Raw genomic sequence first — 25614 nt, forward strand, 5'->3', positions numbered from 1 at the left:
AAAATATAAATGTGCTCTAAGAAATCATGACATTTAGTTGTTAGTTCAAGTGACATTTTCTTTCCAATTTAGACCAGGATTACTAACTACCATCTCCTCCACCCCCTAACTTTGAATAATCATGTTCTAAGTTGATACACATCGTTTTATAACACTACTAACTTATTTTCTGCATATAATAACTTTGGCATCTGAGACCAGTTCCAGGAAGTGGGATTAGTGAGGATTAAGAAAAAGTTTTGTGGTAATATATAAATATCAGCCTGGGCAGCAGTGCCCCCTTGCTTTCCCCCCGCCAGCCCCAGAGCTGATGGCTGGGTTCGAGTGCCTAAGTAGAAGTGTAACTAATAACTAGAAGCAGAAGGGGGCAACAGAGAGTAACTCAAGAACTAAACACTGCTAGAAAACAACTACAAATACAAAGAAATTTAAAATAAACTTAAACAAAGGGCAGAACCCTAACAGTTTATCCTGCTAGGGAGATTTTGGAATAAAACTAATCCTCTCATGACAAGCTAGACTGTTTCTCAGGATTTATTTCATAACATGTTATGCTGTTGTTAACTGTAAGTGTTAAAGATAATGTTGAATGGAGACCTTCAAAGTTTTTTCTGCAGGGTTTAAATAAGTGAGAGAAAAACTTTGTCTAGTCTGAGCAGGGCTGGAGATTATGCCCCTACAATAATTAAGTTAGTTTTTCTTTTTTTTAGGATATGACATCATCTAGAAACTTCTAGCATATTTTACACTGGGCTCACACTGAACCATGTGAGGCTGTGGTGGGGTGCTGCAAAGAACTCAAATCTTTCAAAAAAGTTTGGTACACTCCCAAGCTCACATGCTTCATGAATGGAATGGAAATAAACTTTATTGTCATTACATTGTCACAAGTGCAAAGCAACAAAATTAACTTTAACCCATCCACTTGGGGTGTGGGGTCAAGGGTCAGATATCCTAATGCAATATAGCTTTTTAACCACACCATCAATGAAACCCTACCAACACTAAGTAACTTTTTAACTTTCATAAAATATTTTCATAAATTTTGTGACTAGTTCAATGACACGTCTGTCACACTAAGCAACTTTGAAGAAGATGGCAGTAGCCCTGCCACACAAAACAACTACAAATGTGCAGACTGCTTTAAGGCATTTGTCACTTTCCTTATTTGCTTAAAAGATGAAATTTGATGCAACTAACTTTCCCTATGAGACTCTATGTTTTACTAGCTTAGCCAAAATCAACCAAAACTGAAAGTTCTTTAGTACTGCTTTAAAAAGGGTGTGTCCAGATTTAATGCAATCCAATTTTATTTAAGCACTTAAAAACAACCGCAGCCGACCAAAGTGCTGTACAATAAAAAAAAATGTATATGTGAAAAACAAAACCTAAAACATTACAGATAAAAAACAAAACAGCTAAAACTGTTATGATCAAACATGGGTAAAAGTAACATTCACACAACCAAATCAATAACATTGAGTAAAAGATAAAAGCAATAAAAAATATATCAAAGCCAACTGTCTTGCTAGGTGTTAAAACCCAAGGAGAAAAGGTGGGTTTTGATATGAGATTTAAAAATCTGAGAAGAGGTCTATCTGATGTGCTGAGGCAGGTCGTTCCAGAGCTTTGGAGATGCAACATATGAAAAACCTTTATGTCTGTTCTATATCTAAATGAAAGGATTACTACAAAAGAAAATGTTTGGGTTAGGATTGGTTAATGTTATTGTTTCCCATTCAAACACCATATAGTTTCTAATCCTTCTCAGAAGTTAAATGGCAAAATAAAATTACTGTAACATAGACACAGAATTTTTTTTTTTGCTGGTCTCTCTGAATTTCACAAATCATTTCTGATCCCTCAGTTTTACTTCCATCCAAGAGTTGATAGTTACACTCTGCAAAACAGCTTTACAGTGCATCGATACTAAATAAAGTAATTTAAAAACATAATTTATGTATTAACATTTGGTTGCAAAAATTTCCAAAAATTTTCTTAGTAAATTAAAAATCTTAACATAGAAAAGTACACATATCTACCATGGTTTTAGCTAAAGATTACAAAATGCATATTGCTTACAAAGTTGGAAAGGACAGAAATAAAATAATCGATTAAGCTGTGGATCCACCAAGACAACAGTGGAGAACTTTGATAAAATGAGAAATAATATCTAATTTGGGTAAAACAACAAAATAAAATGGCAATTAAAAATTAACTAAACATGTCGGTCATAGTACTGGCCACTTTCGATTCATTGCTTTCATTGTTCTATTTAAGACATCCTTGTTCCGTTGGTATAATAGTTCTCCTCACGAAGCTGAAAGAAAATCAAAATAAACAAGGATAAGGCAGATTTATTGCATTTCAAGTGCATGTGATGGCTTTTTCTTCAAAAAAATGTGTGCATTATTCCACCCTCCACTGTTATTAAAAAAAAAATTAAAATAAATACAGCTGTATCCCCAAATAGTGTATTTCTTGACAGTCAAAAGTTGCCTGGAAACATCTGAAGTCACTTCAGAAGGTCGGACATTTCACAGGGGACCTCTAAGGGAAATGCATTTAGACGCATTTTAGTGGCTCTAATGTGAAAAACTCACCAAAGTATATTACTTATTTTGCTATGACTTTAAGGTTTAAAATCATTGTTTAATTTACAAACTAACTCCCATCATCTGTGATGAGAAAAGAAGGTTTATATTTTGATTGCATTTATTTCCCTTAAAGCTGAAGTCTGTAAGTTTTTAAAAATCATTTTTTTGTCATATTGGCTAAAACTGTCCCTATGCCCAGACAGCAGTACATGTGATATGTAACCTGTGAAAAAAACTGCTTCAATTGGTCCCGTATACTGCCTGTATTTCAATCTGGAAAGAATAATTCGGGACGAGTCAAAACAACCAATCACAGCCAGAGGAGCGTCTGATGGAGTGTCAATCACAGCTCACACACGCTGATTCCCGGCCCTTCCCCTCTCACCGCTTAACCTGCCGCTGCCGCAGTCAGGAGGACGCGCGTGGAAGTCATGGTGGAGCGACAGCCACCAGCGAAAGAGAAACTGCCCTTACTGCCCCTGCCGACAACTGCTTACACGGCAAACTTCGGTATAACCAGCATCTTATATCTAGCTGCTTGGAGGTGAGTGTTATCTCTCTTACCGGTTCACGCTCCATGCCGCGTATGCTGCTTGGACGCTTCTGGTCGCATACGGTAGCCGCGCAGATGCTGTGAGAGGGGTGGAGCTTGGAGGTGGGGCATGAGTGAAGCAGAGAGGGTCGGGGAGTGGCGTGAAACCTGTTTTTCTTCAAATTTTCAGTCGAAGTCTGCTCTCTTCTCAATGTTACAGACTGCAGCTTTAAGTGCCTTTTTCATAATAATGCTATATTTACCTCTTACAACAAGGTAATGTTTTAAGGTAGTTTTGGGATAAGGTTAGAATGTAAAAAAAAAATAGCTGCTTGGTGGAGATCTCAGGTCTCCAAGTGCTTTCTAGTTTGTACTGATTCTTTTTATTTTCAGAAAGAAACATAACATTAAGCAGCCCGAACTCCTAAAGCAAAAAAAGAAAACCAAAGTAAAACTAACAAAAACGACCCAATGTCACCTCTAACTCTTTGCCTTTACAATAATAATTTATAAAATAATTTACATAGTACATTCTCTTTAGGAAACAGAATATTATTCAAACTTTATTGCAGATTAAAAAGGATTCACATAATTAGAGAAAAAAAAATAAAAAAATGTTGGTGGTGATTGTATAGAAGCCTCACTACTTTCAGTTTACTGTGGGGAATCTACAATTACAGTGTAGTTTAACATGATGAGAGGGTGCATGTACGGATGATGGTGAGGAATCTAGAAGTCCTTGAAGCCATTTAGCATAGAGAAGCATATAAATAACGATTATCAAGTAGCATGTCTTCCATAACAAAAGGGGACTCACCTTTTCTGTCTCTGAAGTGGCCCAGCAGGAGCAGAAAGATGATAAGCAGTTTTCCACTGAGTGCTCCAACAATCAGTGGTATTGGCAGTGACGGATTTTCAAGCATGTGGGTAGCATCTTTATGGGATTTTTAACAATAAAAAATATTAGAGATTAAAATCAAATACAATATTACATCAAATAATGTTCTAAGATATATTTTCTTACATTTTACTGCCATCCAGCTCTGTGGTGAAGCTTTTCCTGAATGTTCACACTTGTAGAAGCCTTCGTCTGACTGAGACACTGCAGAGATCTTCAGCTCCCCTCTGCTGTCATTTTGGACCAGTGTGTCATTGTGATAGAAAAACACATTGGAAAGTGTATTTTGTCCTCTGAGTCTGCAGCTCAGAGAAACAGAAGCTCCCTCAGTCACAGGATGGACGGGGCTCACCAGGAGAACATCTCCATCTGGAAAACAGAACAATCTTTCAAATGTTAGCTACTGCAGACCATAAGAAAAAATCAAATGAATATGGGATCAACATGTTTTTGTTCTCATTAGATATTGTAATCTTGAACAACCCATTATATGTGAGAGATCCTTGAGCAAATAATTATTTCTGAGACAAAGGTGTGAATAATTGCCTGTGTTTGGTATTTAGTGTTGTAAAATTAAAAGCCAAATGTATGCTATTTATCATTCACTGCCTGCATAGCCTGTGTTCACTTGTTTAACACACAACCACTTATGTAGTTGTAAAGCAATGCTGCTATTTTGTATATTTTAGATGTTCTTAGGATTTTATATCCCTTAGAATTGATTTGTCACACTGTACCTGTGAGAGTCATACAAATAAAGTTTGCTCACTTACTCACTTTTTCAGCATTCATGTCAACATGGACATAGATAAACAGAAAATAATAGCTGATTGGACTAAAAACATCTCATGGGAACATACCAGTCAGAATATTCTGATTGGAGTTGGCAGGATAAGAATGAAATTTGAATCATTCTGAAAGGAGTTGTTTTTTGCTGATTGGCAAAATCCGATCAACAGGCATTTAAAACCTTGTTGGAATCAAGTAACTCAGACTGATACAAACTGACCTGCGTCTACCTGCACCCCATATCAACGTCATGTATTTCTGCTTTGAGTAGCTAGATGCTGATCAGAATATTCTGTCAGGCATGTTTTTAATGCAGTCGGCTACTTTATTTATCTCTATATAAACAGTACAATGTGATGATTTTTTTTTGCTTCTGAGTAGGGCTGGGCTTTCAATAACGATATATATCGATCGATAGACGTGTGGCGCAATAGAAAAAAACAGAGTCGATAAAAGTTCGATGAAGAAACGCTGTTTTCCTTCCTTCTCATTGTAGCCTAGCATGTAGGTTTATGCTTATCACTGCTTCCTCCCAACCAATCACAATCGCGGACCCAGGCACGCCGTCACAAAGCGCCGCCCTCTCAAACCACAACACAGAGCACATGAAGATGTCGCAGCAAGAAGAGGCAAGGAGAGGCGGAGGAAACTGTTCCAAAGAAGGGTTTTTGTAGTTCGCCAGTCTGGCAGTATTTCGGTCATGGCAAGTCGGACAAAAAACAAACCAGTCATCTGTAAAATGTGTAGGGAACCAGTGAAAGCGAAGTCTGATAACACAACCAACTTTTTTTTATCATCTCGGCCGCTCACACCCGCAGGAGTACGAGCTGTGTAGGCCCCGGCGCGGCTCTGCATCACCTCCGAGGTATCTTCGGGAATTTCGGGAAGATAAAAAAAAAAAAATAAAAAATTCAGTTCTGGGCAGTTTCCCACATAGTTCTAACAATTGAGAGAAAAATACTGAGGGGCCAGAAACTTCAAAGTAATAACTCAGGTTAAAGCAGGAAACTAAGCTGAACCATAACGAGGTGCCAGCAGCACCTCTAGAAGAATAGGGATGAGAAAAAATCGCCCATAGAAATGCTAGGCTAAAGGGTGAGTTGATTTGGGTTTTCGTTCTTGTTGAGTGGAGTTTAAATGGTAGCCTAGTCCTACAATCTTTTAATTACCACAAGCTGTTGGTGGACTATTCCCACCCAAATAGGGTATTCTATTTATTTATTTGTTATATTTATTTTAGTCACTTTTCTGGTCACTTTAGTTTTTTCTTTGTCAGTACTTAATAACAACTCAGGTCTCTTAAGTCTTTTTTCTTTAAAACAATTCTGTTATGGTTAAAAAAGTTAAAGGTTAAATAAATATTTAATTGGAAGTCTGTGTTTGTGTTCTTTATTAAAATTAAATCATTTAGCAATATCATAAAAAGTCCAGGCAGAGCTGCACATAAAATATGATTTCAAATCTTTTCAATAATTATCGATATCGATCAATATGCATTAGTTTTTATCGATAAGCTTTTTTTTCTATATCGCCCAGCCCTACTTCTGAGTCTGAACAGATCTCACTTCAATTGCTACATTTTGTCAATGAAACAAAGCTATTGATTAAAATGCAGGTGGGATTTCAGTATTAAAAGATTAAATAAACTTAAAGGTATAGTGGAGGATGTTCTTTTTCCGGATGGATCATCAAAATAAGTGGTCCTTCTAATTGTCAATCATTCTAGTCATATGTTTACCTAAGGCCGTCCTAGGTGCTCGTCCACATTATCTCTTACCGGTGGTAAATCTGACATTGTGGAAAAATTTCAAATCTTCTTTTGGAAAGTGAGCTTGTATGAGCGATGCAAACAGAAACTTTTAAACAAGGTGTGCACAAGGAGAATTGGGCTTTGCACGATCTCAAACACGTTTAATAGGCGTTCCCTCCCAGGAGCGTGTACAGGGTTGTTCAAGTAGAGAGGGCAGGTCTTTTTATAAAGTTCTTGAAAATCCCCCACTACACCTTTAAATTAAGTGAACTTTTTACTCCAAGGAAGAGTGTGCACAGTTTCAGCAAATAATCCTGTTTGGCTAAACACAAATAGAACATACATAACAACACACCCTGTACAGTGATGTTGACTGCATTGCTGAACTCTCCTGATCCAGACTCACACCAGTATACTGCTTTATAGGACTGACGACTGTCGATGGTACATGAGGATCCAGTCATTTCTCTCCAGTTTGAGCAATTTTTGATATATGTGAGATATCCTGTTTCTGTAAACCTCTTTACTCTCCACTGAGTAGAGTTTCCACCACAGTTCAGTGTCAAAGACTCGGAGGTGAAGTGTTGCTCTCTGTCAGGAGTTACTATAAGAGACTCTGCTGGATGGGAATCTGAAATAGAACATGTAATTAAGAATTAATTATATTATAAATAAACGTACCATACTACCTTTGTTACAGTATAAAAATCCTAAAAAAAAAAAAACAGGTATATGATTTATTTCTTCTCCTAGGCATTTGTGTTATGTAGCAACATTTTTATTATCATATCATAATCGTCTGGCATTTTTATCAAAAAACAAAACTACCACAGTTAATTGTCCGTGTGCATTTATATGATATAAACAGAACTGACCTGGAGACCAGACAAAGTTTGGTTCACTGTAATCTGTGAAATACCCTGGGTTCCCTGTTACAGCTCTACATGCATATCCTGCTGTGAGAGTCTGTCTATGGATGATGTAGGAGTCCTCTACAGTCCCTTTGATGTTATCAGACAACAGTTGATACTTGTAGGTGTCCAGTGATAAGTCAGGAACAGCTTTATACCAGTAGAACCTCCAGCCTGCAGACAGTTTTTCAACCTGACACTTCAGTTTAACTGATGCTTCAGGGCCCAGCCATGATGCAGACACAGTCAGGACAGGTTTTGGCTCTGTCGAACAGAACATAGTGGAAATATAACTCTTATTATTCTATTAGGAATAAAATCATCTTTTTGTGGTAAAAGAAAGGTTACATAAGGTTTTGAGGTTACACAACAGCAAAAAAAAACAACAACAACAACAAACAAAGCAAAAAATGGGAGGGGCTAATTGCTCAAACGTTTATAAACTTATTCAAATATTTTTTTGAGCATCTACATAAACAATGATTATAGTTGTGAAGAGATTTTTTCTTGTAAGAATAAAAATATATATGTAAAATACAAGATTCCCTTTCTGGAAAGAACATTACCATACAATATTACCAATCTAAGATAATAACAGCATTTATAATAATCATTAATTGTTCTAAACACTAACTCCCTTAGACCCTGAGGCTCAGCAAATGATCAGAATTCATTCTGACAAAATCTGTAGACACACGTAAAACATGTTTTTATAAAGAAATTTGCCTACAATCTGATCTATTCAGAAAAGTTTAAATAACAAGTTTTCGACAAGACCCTTAAACCTGACTGAAAACATGGTTTAACAATTAGTTAACTTAGTTAACTAGGATTTTAGATATTTTCCTCTAATAAATTTGTTTTTTAGTCAGACAGTTGTCTACCGAATAATAACAGTCAATTATCAATAACAACATGGAACTCTGCCTTTTGAGGAACAACTATATTTGGGCATTTGAAAAAAACACACTTGTAGCTGGAGTAGAAAAATAGAAAAAAAAGTTAGGATTTAAACCTAAGATGACCATGTCATGGTCAAATATCATATATTTAGTGTCTGCTCATCATCACTGAAGTCTTTAATAATCAGGTTGATGATTTACCAAACTGCTCTCTTAAGGATCTCCTGAACATTATGAACTAGGTCACTCTTTGGACCTGAGGTCTAAACATTCTGGTTTAAGGCTATCTATGTTCCTCCTCGGGGTGGACCTAGGGTTGTGTGTGGTCCTGGGCTGCACTTCTGCTCTCTATATATATATATATATATATATATATATATATATATATATATATATATATATATATATATATATATATATATATATATATATATATATATATATATATATATAATCATATATATAAGGCATATATATCATATACTCAGTCCTCAAGGCCCCCTGTCCTGCAGCTTTTACAGGTTTCCTTGTTCCAGCACAGCTGATTTTAATTGAAATCTGATTAACAGGCTTTTGGTCTACTGCAATCATAATAACCAGCTGTGCTGAAGCAGAGAAACCTCTATGACTGTTTTGGGGATTCCTGGCAAAAATGGAAGGTTCTGTGCATGAAGATGATGTCGTTTGAGGTCATAGAAGCAGTGTAAATAAGTGGATTTTTGATAATTGGATTACGGCTGTTTGGAGGTGGGGGATCGTGAAATTCGGAAGATGTCAGGGGCTTTTCTGACTGTTGAGGCTGCTCAGTGTTGGGATCTGGAGGTTTGTCCACTTTCTCTACCAGAGGGTGCACAAGATCTCCTGGAGCATGAGCTGTCTACAACACCTGTCCTCTATCTGCTCATCAGGAGGCTCCCTACTTAAGGAGGCGGAGACCTACACTCCAGTGCCAGAGTGTTTGCCAGTAATGGTTAGCAAGCCGGAGCCAACCTGCCTGTCTGAGTCTTCTGACTTTTTGTGAACTAAGCCTGATCCTGTTTACCTTTCTGTCTCACAGATCGATCCTGCCTGACAAACTGAAATCCTGGAGAGTTGTCTCTGCTGGTTACCTGCCTGCCCGCTCTCAGTTGAACTCTGGAGGGCTGCATCTGTCTGTAATCTGCCTGCCCGCCCTCAGAGATAACTTGGAGAGAAAAGACTCAGTCAGAGATCAGCCTGCCTCCACTCAGTAAGCTCTGCCTCCGCCCACAGCCCTCTGCCTGCCGACAGCCTCTGGACCCTCAAGGTCCCCCCCCTCTGCAGCTTCACTCCACTCCAGAACAGGTATAACCCTGAACATCAAACAACCTGCAATATACCTGGACCAACACTAACCCCTCTGTCCTCCTCAGCGGTGAACCCACTCCTGACCAGTCAACCACCCCCTTGGACCAGTTCATTTATTGTACATTTCTGTAAATAAACCTTTGAAGTTTTTCTCTGCCTCTGAGTGTTTCTGCATGTGGGTTAGATATCTTAATCCCAACATGACACTCGGCTTGTATGAGGGGGATCTGCACAGCTATCAACACTCACAGTTAAGGGATCAGAATCACAAACTGGATGTGATCCTTGCACAGCATTGCAGGCTGGCTGCGGTTCCTGGACACAGAGGTAAAATGGTAAATTCTTGGAAAAAGTTGTTAGCCCAGATCTGTCATAATTGTAGCATGATTGTAGCATCGTAGTAACAAGGGCAATTGCAACGGGAACAGTGTTTCATGGACCTACTGTGCACACTCAAAGCACACACGAATACTGATATACTGATATATAAACATACCCCCACCCAAGACCAAGCTCGACCTTCCCTGCTAAAATGATGAGTTTTCTCCATTGCTTCTTTGTGCGTTTTTTTTTTTTCTTACAATGTCAAACTGTATCCTGCAAAGGATAATGTGTCAAAAAAAATGTTTTCCTCTTCACCCTTTTTTATCCTTTACTCTTTTGTAACCCAACTTTCATGGCAACAAGGCCTCAGGCACCCCTCACCACACCCCCACCCCCATTGAGAATTTTTGTGTTTTTGTATTTTCTTGGATGCAATGTACAGACACTGAATTTTCGCCCTACTAGGGTGCTGCTCCAGCCTGGGTGACAAATTAAGTAATCTTATCTAAATCAACTCAACAGCCTAAGGCCTGAGCAAAAAAAGAGGAAAAAAAAGATCAATCTGTGCAAAAAAAAGCAAAAAAAAAACATAAGCAATATTGGATACAAGTTCACAATACATAAATATTACAGACACAGATGTAAAATGTATTAAACTTACTGTATATAGTGATGTTGACTGCATTGCTGAACTTGCCTGTTGCAGTCTCACACCAGTACACAGATTGATGGGACCACTGACTGTTGATGGTACATGATGATCCAGTCATTTCCCACCAAGTGGAGCAGTCTGATAAGTATGACTGACGGTTTATTACTGTATATTTCATTACTCTCCACTCAGTTGAGCTACCTCCACAGTTAAGTGAGACAGTATGATCGGTAAAATGTTTCTCCTTCTCAGGATTCACTGTGAGAGATGCTTCTGGATGAAACACTGAAACATGTAACAAGTATTAAATGTCTCACAGTATTCAATACTAGGATATAGAGCAATAGTTGTGCTTTTATTAGAGTTTACTCAGACAAGTGTTTGGTTAGATTTTTAGTTTTTTAGTTTTATTTGTTTTCTTTTTTGTTTTGATTTTTGCACATTGATTCTACTGCATAAGAAAAGTGCTGAATAAATAGAAATTTTCTTTGCTGTAAAAAAGTATTTTTTGTAAATTGTAAATATATATATATAATTACACAAAGAATAGACATACAGAAACAACACATTCTGAATGACCAAACCACCACATTGCAATAATAATATCTCAATACAAAGTTTAACATCCATGAAATTAAAGTCAAAACCCAAAAAACGGGCCACCAACCAATGGGCAGGAGTTGATTCTCTAATACACAGCCCTTCCTCATTTCCATAATGAGGCAAAAATGCAGACAAAAAAATGTAAAAACAACAGGCAGAACTAAATACAACTGAACAAATAAATAAGGTAAAAAAAAAAAGCAAAGTATATTATAACATGCACATAAATAAATTCTTAAAAAATAAGTAAGTAATGAATAAATTTGAAGAATATAACAGGCAATAAACAAATTATGTAATTATTAGAAAGGCGAAAAAAATAAAGAACCTAATTGAAATAGATATTTATATATACAATTATGTCTCACTGTATAATTTAATTTCTACCTACATTTATTTGATTATTGTATTTTCTGGGGCAATTAATTTTATGCTTAATTATTTATCGAGCTTTTATTTATTTTTGTATTTATCTTTAAATATGGTAGGGCTGGTCCCCCATTGTTAGTATCCTCTGCAAAGAAAAGAAATGTACGTATTCTAGAAATTTTGAAAATTTCAGTAATATAGGAAACGCAACAAACAATGTCCGAGCACGATGACTGGGAGTCGCCCACTGAGTATCATCAAAAAATTCTACCAAATGGGATAATATATATAATAAAAAGAATTGGCTCTTGCACTGATCTCTGTGGTAATTCACAGGTAACCCTGGAGCATGAAGAGTTATCATTAACATGAACAAACTTAAATCTGTCAAATAAATAATATTTAAACCATCCTAGTGCTGTTTCCTTGATTCCTACAAAATATTCAGCAATTCTTTCTAAAAGAATATTATGATCAACTGTACCAAATGCAGCACTGAGATGTAACAGGACAAGTACAGATACAAGTCCATTATCCGAGGCTATGAGAATATCATTAGTGACTTTCACCAGAACTTTTTCGGTGCCATGATGAAACCAGACTGATTATTGAAAAGTTCATTATGGTGTAAGCGGCCCAACACTTGTTTAGCAACTATTTTCTCAAGATTCTTAGATAAGAAAGGAAGATTATATATAGGTCTATTATTGACCAAGACATCTGGGTCAAGAAAACTTTATGAAATAGGTTTGAGTACAGCTGGCATAAAATCTAATACAACCAACAAAAAAATAAAACAAGCCAGTCCCATCGAGGCGTAATCGGAGACAATGACACACGAAGTGTGCTACTGATGTCCAGTCTGCTCCGTAGCTTTGTTTTGGTCGCTGTAACCGCAGAAAATCCTGCTACACAAAGATAGGATGTTAAAGATAGGACGAGTCTTGAATGAAATTAACCTGTGTCAAGAGGCACAGATGCACCGACTGATGTAATTGGGGGAGAATACCGCAATTTTTAATTTTTTTCAAAATAAAACATCACTCAGACTCTGATCGTCGATAAATTATATATATATATATATATATATATATATATATATATATATATATATATATATATATATATATATATATATATATATATATATATATATATATATATATATATATATAACTGTTTTCTCACCCCTCGTGGGGTGGTATGTGTCATCCTCAAGCTCGGGTCCTCTACCAGAGGCCTGGGAGTTTGAGGGTTCTGCGCAGTATCTTAGCTGTTCCTAGGACTGCGCTCTTCTGGACAGAGACCTCTGATGTTTTACCCGGAATCTGCTGTAGCCACTCTCCCAGTTTGGAGGTCACAGCCCCCAGTGCTCCAATTACCACTGGCACCACTGCTGCTCTTACTTTCCACATCTTTTCTAGCTCCTCCTTCAGTCCTTGGTATTTCTCAAGCTTCTCGTGTTCTTTCTTCTTGATGTTGCTGTCGCTTGGGATTGCCACATCTATCACTACTGCCTTCTTCTGCTGTTTGTCGATCAACACGATGTCTGGTTGGTTAGCCATCACCTGTTTGTCAGTCTGGATCTTGAAGTCCCATAGGATCTTAGCTCGGTCATTCTCAACTACCTTAGGAGGTGTCTTCCATTTTGACCTTGGGACTTCCAGCCCATACTCATGGCAGATGTTCCTGTACACTATGACAGCTACCTGGTTGTGGCGTTCCATGTATGCACTTCCTGCCTGCATTTTACACCCTGCTGTTATGTGCTGTATTGTTGTATTGTATATATATATATATATATATATATATATATATATATATATATATATATATATATGGCCCGGACGACGGACCGGTACCTGTCTGCGGCCCGGTGGTTGGGGACCGCTGGTCTAGGGTACATATCCCTGTAACAGGGATAGGTTAACCAAATCTAGAATGTATGTGGAAATCAGAGGGAACACTTCCTTAAATAACTTGGTTAGAACAGGATCTAACACACAAGTTTAAGGGTTAGATGAAGATTAAGGGTTTGTCAACTCTGAGAGTTAAAGCGAAGCAAAACAGTCTGTTTCAGATTATATGGCTACCTTATATGCTGCCTCACCTTTTGGAGATAACCCAGTCATATTTAGAGGGGTGCCTATTATCTTATTTTCAATAGGATTAATCTCATTTATAAAAAATCCCATAAAATCACTGCTAAAAGTGGTACTGCTAAAAGCAGGGGGATGAATGGTTTGACAGAGATATGGTTCTAAGTGAATCTGGCAACTGTATCAAAAATAAATCTAGGATTGTTCTCATTTTCTTCTATTAATGAGGAGAAATATGCTGCTCTTGCTTTATAAAGGGTAGGATTCCTGTTGATATTAAGAGTGCCATGTTCTCTACAGTTTCCTATCATTATGCTTCAGAGTGTGCAGCTCTGCATAAAACTACGAAGACAGCTTTCCATTTTTAAAGTTTATCTTTAAAAGGGGGGCACATGAAAAAATATTACAATTAACTGGATGAAGTCTGACCCTCCCACAATCACTCAGTGGCTACAGAAAGTAAAACACGTCTACACGATGGAACATATGACTGCCCAACTACAGATGAAAGTGCCTGTTTTTCTGAGAAGGTGTACCTCAATTACTGAATATCTTGCTTAGGACTCTTGTACACTTTTACTATATCCATATATTACTATTATTGCTGTTGTTATTATTAAGGCTTATTATTAAGGCTTAAATACTGATATTCCTTTGCATTCAAGGCCATATGTCAGCACAAGGACTAAAGTATGAAGGTTAGAATCCGTGGAACTTGTCATGATCCCTGTTTTTGTGTTTGTCTGTTTGTCTTGTCTTTTATGTTTCTCCCTTCCACCACCAGGAGGTGCCTGGCTCCGGTTAGATTTCTCATGCACCTGCAAGCGTTTAACTCATCACCGGACTGCTCTTAAGCTGCTGGTTGCCACTACTACAACGCCAGAGTGTTTGCCAGTTTGGGGTACTAGTTTTGGGGTCTAGCCAAGCCTTGTTTATGCTGAGTCCAATTTGAATTTTTGCATTTTGAGTTTTGGTTCTCTAGTCAAGCTGTGATCTCATAGAGTTTTACTGAGTGCTTGTTTCTCCCTGAGACTAAACCTTGTTTGTTCTTTGCCTTTCGGCAGGAAGCCTTCCTGCAAACTGGACCCTTTTGGACTGCCTCCTCCCAAGTGGGATCAACTGAGTCTTACACTGAGCAACAGATTCCAAACAGGAGGTTTGGATCCAGCCACCTATGAGCACACTGAGATCTCTCTGAGTAAGGAAGTCCCCTTCATCACGACCCGTTAAAGTACCACAGGAAAACTGAGTTGCAACCAGCGGCTACATCATTCAACTCCGTCCGAGTTCTGTTCCGCCCTCTACCGAATTAAACATTCTCTGGAAGACCATCACACAGACTTAACTCTAAGTGGAAACGTGAGTGGCAACAAATCTTCTCCTTCAAGATCGACAACTCCAATTTCCCACTGAGCCTGAACCTAACCTGTCTCCCCTTCGTCTTCCAGTTTCTGGCTGAGCAGAGTTCAGAGGAACTCTGCACCAAACTCAATATACCCTTCAATAAAACCCGTTGAACTTTTATATTGTGTCTCTCTGTTTGGCTTCATTGCATGTGGGTCCGAGCTTTAGAAAGAATCATGACAGAACTATTCACATTTTGACTACACTATTCTAGTCTAAGACAGTACTAAAGGCTGCATTTACAGTAGCACCCATTTATAATTGTCCTTCCCAGTAAGACACCAGCCGAATGAACCAGCAAAGGGCCCATCAAGAAAAGTCTTTTTTCTGTTATGCTCAGTTTTCTATTCCTATCATCTTACATCACACTCTCCCCTTATCCTGTCTTTCTTTCTCACCTCACTTTCCATCTCCATGTTGATTGATCTCCATGTCCATTGTACATACAGGATTTTACACTATGCTAACAGTGATAATGCTCTGCTTGTGAAAGCAAAGCTGTTTGGCTATCAGCTTGCTCTCGGGCATATACTCCCAGAACTCTATTGTCAAAACAGAACACACACACACAAAAAAAAAATAAAAAATAAATCTATGAATTGACTTTCCGTCACATTACATAGGATGGGTTAGCCTACTCTGTTTCTAACCATGGGTAGAGGGAGTTGTTGTTAAATAGTTTAGCCTGAAATTTAGACTGTGCAGCCATATACTATAATCTGAAATTGGGAAGTTTCAACACTCCATCTGTAAATGTAAAGGCAAGCTTGTTTAAAGAGACCCTAGTGGATTTGTTTTATCATCCTCTCTAATGACAAAAAAATAAAAAATAGCAGGTATTTGAATAGAAAAAAAAAGAAGGGTTTCGAATAGGAAGTGACTGAAACATAAACAAAAATGTAAGCAGTAGATTCAATTTAATAGCATTGAACTGGCCTATTATTGTAAGTTGGAGGACAATCAGCTTGTTCAAAATTCTTGTGCTCTCTGTAACAAAGCTATCAAATTAAGCTTAAATATTTTCTTATTGCTTTAACCAACCATGATTTCCAACTATTTAAGGCCTTTAGGCGACCGCTTCTAGGGGAATTGTATTGACAAGTATTATATTTAAAGTCTACTAAAGACAGTATTTCGCTTTTATCCAAATGTATTTTATAACCAGAGAAGGAACTGTACAAATCCAACTTATTCACTAAATTGGAGAGGGAAATGTCAAGATTTGTGAAAAAAGGAGAATGTCATCGGCAAAAAGTGACAATATATGTATGGAAAAACATTTTCTTCTTTGTTCAGTGGAATGTAACAGTGTTCTGCAAAGTTTAAAACACGTAGACCATCCATCTTTTCAGGATAAAATTTGACTCCCTCAGGGTTATATTATTAGATTTGAAAACTGCCAAGTGGAATAAATAGGAAATGTTGTAGAAAGGTATGGTTTAAGAAGTACATCAAATAGCTGTCATGTCTGCTCAAATTCTGAGTCATGAATACCCACTATCAGGAAGGAAGCCATCTTAAGCAGAAAAGAAAAAAAACACATTAAACAAGGTGGTTGTGGTTTCAGCTGTAAAGCATTGATAGCCCTACTTTCACAGTTAGTCCAAATAAATCACATGGCCAAGTAGACAACCCAAACCAGAACATTTACTCTAGTGACACAGGAGTCAGCAGTAGGTCACTCAAATTTTTTAGGAAAAAAATTAGCTTAATTGCAATGTTCTCAAATTTAAACATGTTTAAAGTTTAATTATCTGACAGCAAGCATGATTTCTAGCATAACATAACAACAATCTAATGAAAGCACTAAACCATTTAAAAAGTATTGTAAATATGTCACATTTGATTTCTGTCTGTTATAACAACAAGATATCTGAAGATGTTGGTATATTGTACATTATCTAATGTAAACTAGTGTGAAGTAGCCTTTTCACTGCTACTTTTATAAAAGTCAGTTAAGCGTAAGTTGGCCACACAAGCAGGGGTGAAAACAAGCCACTATAGCATGGTACTGCAGACCACTGATAGATTCTGTGCCGGTATGAAAAACCACGAAGAGAGGGGGGCAGCTCTCTTCTATGAAGCTGTTATTCAGAACCAGTCATGGCTGCACTTTGGTTCCGTATAGAATTCTGCTAGCACTATGTAGTCAAAAAGTGGTTACCAACCTATTTTCCTTAAAGCCCTCCTTCTTACTTTCTAACCATTCTAAGCCACCCCTCGGATTTTAACTGTCCTTTCCCAGACTCCATTTTGATTAAAATGTTTATCAAAGTGGGAAAAGAAGAAACTGTATATATATGCAAGCATTTATTTATAAAATAAATTCGTACAAATACATTTGTAGTTGTAAATAGAAATAACCGCAAAAACATTGAATTGAAAAAGCACTCTATAATCTTTTCTTTCAAAAGCAACAATGATAATAAAAAAACCCTGCAAAAGTTTTGTCAGAATATGAAACTCCTGTCACGCACATATTAGCTTTAAGAGGAAACACACATATTGGCACAGGGACACAGATTGGCAAAAGTATTATATTTAAAGTCTACTAAAGGAAGTATTTCGCTTTTATCCAAATGTATTTTATAACCAGAGAAGGAATTGTACAAATCCAACGTATTCACTAAATTGGAGAGGGAGCTGTCAAGGTTAGTGAAAAAAAGGAGAATGTCATCAGCAAAAACTGACAATATATGTATGGAAGAACATTTTCTTCTCCTTTGTTCCATAGAATGTACTGTAACAGGACTCTGCAAAGTTTAAAACATGGAGACCATCCATCTTTTCAGGATAAAATTTGACTGCCTCAGGGTAATATTATTAGATTTGAAAACTGCCAAGTGGAATAAATAGGAAATGTTGTAGAAAGGTATGGTTTAAGAAGTACATCAAATTGCTGTCATGTCTGCTCAAACTCTGAGTCATATGAATACCCACTATCAGGAAGGAAGCCATCTTAAGCAGAAAAGAAAAAAAACACATTAAAGAAGGCGGTTGTGGTTTCAGCTGTAAAGCATCGATAGCCCTACTTTCACAGTTAGTTCAAATAAATCACATGGCCAAGTAGACAACCCAAACCAGAATATTTACTCTAGTGACACAGGAGTGAGCAGTAGGTCACTCAAATTTTTTAGGAAAAAAACTAGCTTAATTGCAATGTTCTCAAATTTAAACATGTTTAAAGTTTAATTATCTGACAGCAAGCATGATTTCTAGCATAACATATCAACAATCTAATGAAAGCACTTAACCATTTAAAAAGTATTGTAAATATGTCACATTTGATTTCTGTCTGTTATAACAACAAGATATCTGAAGATGTTGGTATATTGTACATTATCTAATGTAAACTAGTGTGAAGTAGCCTTTTCACTGCTACTTTTGTAAAAGTCAGTTAAGCGTAAGTTGGCCACACAAGCAGGGGTGAAAACAAGCCACTATAGCATGGTACTGCAGACCACTGATAGATTCTGTGCTGGTATGAAAAACCACAAAGAGGGGGGACAGCTCTCTTCTATGAAGCTGTTATTGAGAACCAGTCATGGCTGCACTTTGGGTCCGTATAGAAATCTGCTAGCACTATGTAGTCAAAAACAGTGGTTACCAACCTATTTTCCTTAAAGCCCTCCTTCTTACTTTCTAACCATTCTAAGCCGCCCCTCGGATTTTAACTGCCCTTTTCCAGACTCCATTTAGCTTAAAATGTTTATCAAAGTGGGAAAAGAAGAAACTGTATACATATGCAAGCATTTATTTATAAAATAAATTCATACAAATACATTTGTAGTTGTAAATAGAAATAACCGCAAGAACATTGAATTGAAAAAGCACTCTATAATCTTTTCTTTCAAAAGCAACAATGATAATAATAAAAAACCTGCAAAAGTTTTGTCAGAATATGAAACTCCTGCCACGCACATATTAGCTATATAAGGAAACACACATATTGGCACAGGGACACAGATTGGCAAATTTATTATATTTAAAGTCTACTAAAGAAAGTATTTCGCTTTTATCCAAATGTATTTTATAACCAGAGAAGGAACTGTACAAATCCAACTTATTCACTAAATTGGAGAGGGAAATGTCAAGATTTGTGAAAAAAAGGAGAATGTCATCAGCAAAAAGTGACAATTTATGTATGGAAAAACATTTTCTTCTCCTTTGTTCAGTGGAATGTAACAGTGTTCTGCAAAGTTTAAAACATGGAGACCATCCATCTTTTCAGGATAAAATTTGACTGCCTCAGGGTAATATTATTAGATTTGAAAACTGCCAAGTGGAATAAATAGGAAATGCTGTAGAAAGGTATGGTTTAAGAAGTACATCAAATGGCTGTCATGTCTGCTCAAACTCTGAGTCATATGAATGCCCATCAGGAAGGAAGCCATCTTAAGCAGAAAAGAAAAAAAAAACACATTAAACAAGGCGGTTGTGGTTTCAGCTGTAAAGCATCGATAGCCCTACTTTCACAGTTAGTCCAAATAAATCACATGGCCAAGTAGACAACCCAAACCAGAACATTTACTCTAGTGACACAGGAGTAAGCAGTAGGTCACTCAATTTTTTTAGGAAAAAAATTAGCTTAATTGCAATGTTCTCAAATTTAAACATGTTTAAAATTTAATTATCTGACAGCAAGCATGATTTCTAGCATAACATAACAACAATCTAATGAAAGCACTTAACCATTTAAAAAGTATTGTAAATATGTCACATTTGTTTTCTGTCTGTTATCACAACAACATATCTGAAGATTTTGGTATATAGTACATTATCTAATGTAAACTAGTGTGAAGTAGCCTTTTCACTGCTACAGTACTTTTGTAAAAGTCAGTTAAGCGTAAGTTGGCCACACAAGCAGGGGTGAAAACAAGCCACTATAGCATGGTACTGCAGACCACTGATAGATTCTGTGCCGGTATGAAAAACCACGAAGAGGGGGGGCAGCTCTCTTCTATGAAGCTGTTATTCAGAACCAGTCATGGCTGCACTTTGGGTCCGTATAGAAATCTGCTAGCACTATGCAGTTAAAAACAGTGGTTACCAACCTATTTTCCTTAAAGCCCTCCTTCTTACTTTCTAACCATTCTAAGCCGCCCCCCGGATTTTAACTGTCCTTTTCCAGACTCCATTTAGCTTAAAATGTTTATCAAAGTGGGAAAAGAAGAAACTGTATAAATATGCAAGCATCTATTTATAAAATAAATTCATACAAATACATTTGTAGTTGTAAATAGAAATAGCCGCAAGAACATTGAATTGAAAAAGCACTCTATAATCTTTTCTTTTAAAACCAACAATGGTAATAAAAAAAAACCTGCAAAAGTTTTGTCAGAATATGAAACTCCTGCCACGCAAATATTAGCTTTAAGAGGAAACACACATATTGGCACAGGGACACAGATTGGCAAAAGTATTATATTTAAAGTCTACTAAAGAAAGTATTTTGCTTTGATCCAAATGTATTTTATAACCAGAGAAGGAATTGTACAAATCCAACTTATTCACTAAATTGGAGAGGGAAATGGCAAGATTTGTGAAAAAAAGGAGAATGTCATCAGCAAAAACTTACAATATATGTATGGAAGAACATTTTCTTCTCCTTTGTTCCATAGAGTGTACTGTAACAGGACTCTGCAAAGTTTAAAACATGGAGACCATCCATCTTTTCAGGATAAAATTTGACTGCCTCAGGGTAATATTATTAGATTTGAAAACTGCCAAGTGGAATAAATAGGAAATGCTGTAGAAAGGTATGGTTTAAGAAGTACATCAAATAGCTGTCATGTCTGCTCAAATTCTGAGTCATTAATACCCACTATCAGGAAGGAAGCCATCTTAAGCAGAAAAGAAAAAAAAAACACATTAAACAAGGCGGTTGGGGTTTCAGCTGTAAAGCATCGATAGCCCTACTTTCACAGTTAGTCCAAATAAATCACATGGCCAAGTAGACAACCCAAACCAGAAAATTTACTCTAGTGACACAGGAGTCAACAGTAGGTCACTCAAATTTTTTAGGAAAAAAATTAGCTTGAGTGCAATGTTCTCAAATTTAAACATGTTTAAAGTTTAATTATCTGACAGCAAGCATGATTTCTAGCATAACATAACAATAATCTAATGAAAGCACTTAACCATTTAAAAAGTATTGTAAATATGTCACATTTGATTTCTGTCTGTTTTCACAACAAGATATCTGAAGATGTTGGTATATTGTACATTATCTAATGTAAACTAGTGTGAAGTAGCCTTTTCACTGCTACTTTTATAAAAGTCAGTTAAGCGTAGGTTGGCCACACAAGCAGGGGTTAAAACAAGCCACTATAGCATGGTACTGCAGACCACTGATAGATTCTGTGCCGGTATGAAAAACCACTAAGAGGGGGGGGCAGCTCTCTTCTATGAAGCTGTTATTCAGAACCAGTCATGGCTGCACTTTGGGTCCGTATAGAAATCTGCTAGCACTATGCAGTTAAAAACAGTGGTTACCAACCTATTTTCCTTAAAGCCCTCCTTCTTACTTTCTAAGCATTCTAAGCCGCCCCTCGGATTTTAACTGTCCTTTCCCAGACTCCATTTTTATTAAAATGTTTATCAAAGTGGGAAAAGAAGATACTGTATACATATGCAAGCATTTATTTATAAAATAAATTTATACAAATACATTTGTAGTTGTAAATAGAAATAACCGCAAGAACATTGAATTGAAAAAGCACTCTATAATCTTTTCTTTCAAAAACTAACAATGATAATAAAAAAACCTGCAAAGGTTTTGTCAGAATATGAAACTCCTGCCACGCACATATTAGCTTTAAGAGGAAACACACATATTGGCACAGGGACACAGATTGGCAAATTTATTATATTTAAAGTCTACTAAAGGAAGTATTTCGCTTTTATCCAAAAGTATTTTATAACCGAGAAGGAACTATACAAATCCAACTTATTCACTAAATTGGAGAGGGAGCTGTCAAGGTTAGTAAAAAAAAGGAGAAATTCATCAGCAAAAACTGACAATATATGTGTGGAAGAACATTTTATTCTCCTTTGTTCTATAGAGTGTACTGTAACAGGACTCTGCAAAGTTTAAAACATGGAGACCATCCATCTTTTCAGGATAAAATTTGACTGCCTCAGGGTAATATTATTAGATTTGAAAACTGCCAAGTGGAATAAATAGGAAATGTTGTAGAAAGGTAAGGTTTAAGAAGTACATCAAATGGCTGTCATGTCTGCTCAAACTCTGAGTTATATGAATGCCCACTATCAGGAAGGAAGCCATCTTAAGCAGAAAAGAAAAAAAACACATTAAACAAGATGGTTGTGGTTTCAGCTGTAAAGCATCGATAGCCCTACTTTCACAGTTAGTCCAAATAAATCACATGGCCAAGTAGACAACCCAAACCAGAACATTTACTCTAGTGACACAGGAGTAAGCAGTAGGTCACTCAATTTTTTAGGAAAAAAATTAGCTTAATTGCAATGTTCTCAAATTTAAACATGTTTGAAGTTTAATTATCTGACAGCAAGCATGATTTCTAGCATAACATAACAATAATCTAATGAAAGCACTAAACCATTTAAAAAGTATTGTAAATATGTCACATTTGTTTTCTGTCTGTTATCACAACAAGATATCTGAAGATGTTGGTATATTGTACATTATCTAATGTAAACTAGTGTGAAATAGCCTTTTCACTGCTACTTTTATAAATGTCAGTTAAGCGTTGGTCGGCCACACAAGCAGAGGTGAAAACAAGTATGTCACTGCAGACCACTGATAGATTCTGTGCCGGAATGAAAAACCATGAAGAGGTCATCAACAATGATAATAATAAAAAACAAAAAAAAAAACTGCAAAAGTTTTATCAGAATATGAAACTCCTGCCACGCACATATTAGCTTTAAGAGGAGCCGCACATATTGGCACAAGGACACAGATTGGCAGTCTGAGGGAGTGGAGCCTGAACTCAGGACCTCTGGAATCCAAGCGCAATGCCCTAACAACTTGGCTGCCACTCCTCAGGAGTGCCACTTGCATGTATATATATATATATATATATATATATATATATATATATATATATATATATATATATATATATATATATATATATATATATATATGTATGGAGGACCAACTCTGCCATATTTAATAATGAATACAGAAATGAATAAATGCTCAATAAATGAATAAGCATACAATTAATTGCTCCCAAAAATACAATAAACAAATAAATGTAGGTAAAAAATACATAATATAGTGAGAAATAATATATCTATCTCCTTTAATTATGTTCTTTATTTATTCGCCTTTTTAATAAAAGCCTTATTTATTCATTGCCCATTATAATCTTCAAGTTTATTTATTTATTACTTTTTTTTAAGTATTAATTGATGTGCATCTGATAAATATTTTTGTCTGTTTTATTCTTCCTTTGCATTTCTTTTACCCTATTTATTTCTTCAATGCTATTTAATATTGCTTGTTAGTTTTACATTTCTGTCTGCATATCTGCCTCATTATGCAAATGAGGAAGGGGTATGTCTTCAAGGGTTACTAAAAATTTTGTCCTTGTGTATATTAAGGTCTAAACATTTACTTAATATTGTTTTGAGAAAAATCTAACAAATGTATTTTGTCTGAGGAATGTGTTAACTAACTACATTTATTGTTTTCCCTCAAATTTGTAAAACTTTAGGAAGTTGGTTGTTTAACTAATAAAGATTAAACAGCATACTTGGTTTCATAGACTAAAATCTAAATATCCTTTGCTTAGTCTTCTACTTATTGTGTTTTAAAATGAAAACACATACCAAACTGTCCTAAAAAGTTTATGTTAATATACAGGTAAAGAGAAATGGAACTGACCTTTAGACAAGACAAACTTTGGGTCACTGCGATCAAGTTTATCTGGACCTCCTCTTCCAGCTGCACAAGCGTATCCTGCTGTGTCTGTTTGTCCATGAATGATGTAGTAGTTGTTGTTTAAAATTCCATTCATTGTTTCAGGCATCAGCTCATATCTGTAGTGATTTTGTGACAGATCAGGAACAGCCTTATACCAGTAGAACCTCAGTCCTTCAGACGGATTCTCAACAATACACCTCAGAGTTACTGAAGTTTTGGAACTCAGCCATGATGGAGACACAGTCAAGACTGGTTTAAGCTCAGATAAAGAAATTTGGCCTGTAAAAAAATCAAAACTTTGTGATTGGTTGAGTCTTTCACAAAGAAATATCCACAAACAAAATATTGTTTATGTGCATGTGTAATTGATATTTTGCATTATTAATGCCATTTAAACTTAAAAAGTAATGTACTCACATATTAAGGCCAGCACATGGAGCAAAGAGCGGTACATTCTTCAGACATGAACTACAGCAGCTGTATAAATGTGGTTGATCATGACCAGATTAAAGCTTTAGAGCTTCCTCTTCTTTCAGTTTCAGACAACTTTATTAAGGGCATTTCCTTCTTTGACACTTTCAATCGGTAACACCGAGTACCAGGAGAAAAAAAAAAAAAAACGCTGTTTTTAAAATAACATCATCAAGAATAAAATCTTGCAAAGTACTTTGTTTGTTTTCCTACCGTCTCTAGGTATAGCTTTACCCTACTCTGTTTTTTTATTACTTTTTTTTTTTTTTTTCGATTTTATGTAAGTTTCCACATATCGAAAAACTATTGGAATTGGTACCTAATTTTGAAATAAGATTTACTAGCTGTCATCAATTTTTCGCTCTTCACGCTTGTTTTTGCTAATTTCAGTTATGTTTTTCAAGTACTTTAAAAGTCTCCTAAATATTTGTTTGCTCATAAACTGTTAAAACAAGTGTTTTTTAGTGTTGTCTTTATATCCAAGGTATTTTCTCTTAACAATTTACAGCACATATTCTCTAAAAAGCAAACCAAGCTTTTGTGTCTACAGACATCCCAAGTTCCAAAAAGTAATTTCAGGAGATGCTTATCAACCCAAGGCAACCGACTCGCACCGTTGCCCATACATACAGTACACACTTCATCATTCTTCAACCTTCACTAGACATTTTAATTACGAAGTGTGACAGGAATCTGGGCAGGCAGGACTCAAATGACAACGCAGAGTTTATAAAATTTTGTAGTTTAATGGCATTCCAAAGGTTGGTGCACGGAGAATCAGTAAAGAAGGCAGAGGCCAGTGAGGCTAGGCTCAAGTAAGTCTGCTTGACACAGCTTGGACCTTATTGCAGCAGAAGTGTCACTGAGAAATGTTTTGAGCCCACCCCAGTCACTCGATTGCTGTAAGCGAGGTCTTGTTACTTCCATAGTTTGTATCGACTTTCACAGTAATAATCGAATAATCAAGCTGTTTAATACTACTTTCATCTTTATTTAAAGAAGGAAAGAAATTTTATACTTAATTCTAGTTTGGAGTTGATTCAGTATAGTTTGCTTCATGCAGATAGATC

General features: G+C 36.3%; 1 protein-coding gene across 1 annotated transcript; it reads right to left on the reverse strand.

Annotated features, from left to right (window-relative positions):
* Positions 1-2090: 2090 nt before the first annotated feature.
* Positions 2091-24563, reverse strand: LOC119777948 (Fc receptor-like protein 5). The gene is made up of 8 exons (XM_038276960.1): positions 24491-24563; positions 24035-24352; positions 10691-10966; positions 7442-7741; positions 6922-7197; positions 4154-4396; positions 3947-4063; positions 2091-2320 (listed from the first exon to the last, which is right to left on the reverse strand). The coding sequence occupies exons 1-8, from the start codon at positions 24525-24527 to the stop codon at positions 2313-2315; spliced, it is 1575 nt and encodes a 524-aa protein (XP_038132888.1). The 5' UTR covers positions 24528-24563; the 3' UTR covers positions 2091-2312.
* Between the last annotated feature and the right edge of the window lie 1051 nt (positions 24564-25614).

The sequence above is a fragment of the Cyprinodon tularosa genome, unplaced genomic scaffold, assembly GCF_016077235.1.
Source record: "Cyprinodon tularosa strain WSP-4 unplaced genomic scaffold, ASM1607723v1 ctg1291, whole genome shotgun sequence".
In the NCBI taxonomy this organism is placed as follows: Eukaryota; Metazoa; Chordata; class Actinopteri; order Cyprinodontiformes; family Cyprinodontidae; genus Cyprinodon; species Cyprinodon tularosa.

Coding starts and splice junctions, on each gene's coding strand:
- LOC119777948 (XM_038276960.1), bottom strand. CDS start 24,527: ATGTACCGCTCTTTGCTCCATGTGCTGGCCTTAATAT. Junction 10,967..24,034: donor AAAGTTTGTCTTGTCTAAAG/GTCAGTTCCATT, acceptor TACATGTTTCAG/TGTTTCATCCAGAAGCATCT. Junction 7,198..7,441: donor AAACTTTGTCTGGTCTCCAG/GTCAGTTCTGTT, acceptor GTTCTATTTCAG/ATTCCCATCCAGCAGAGTCT.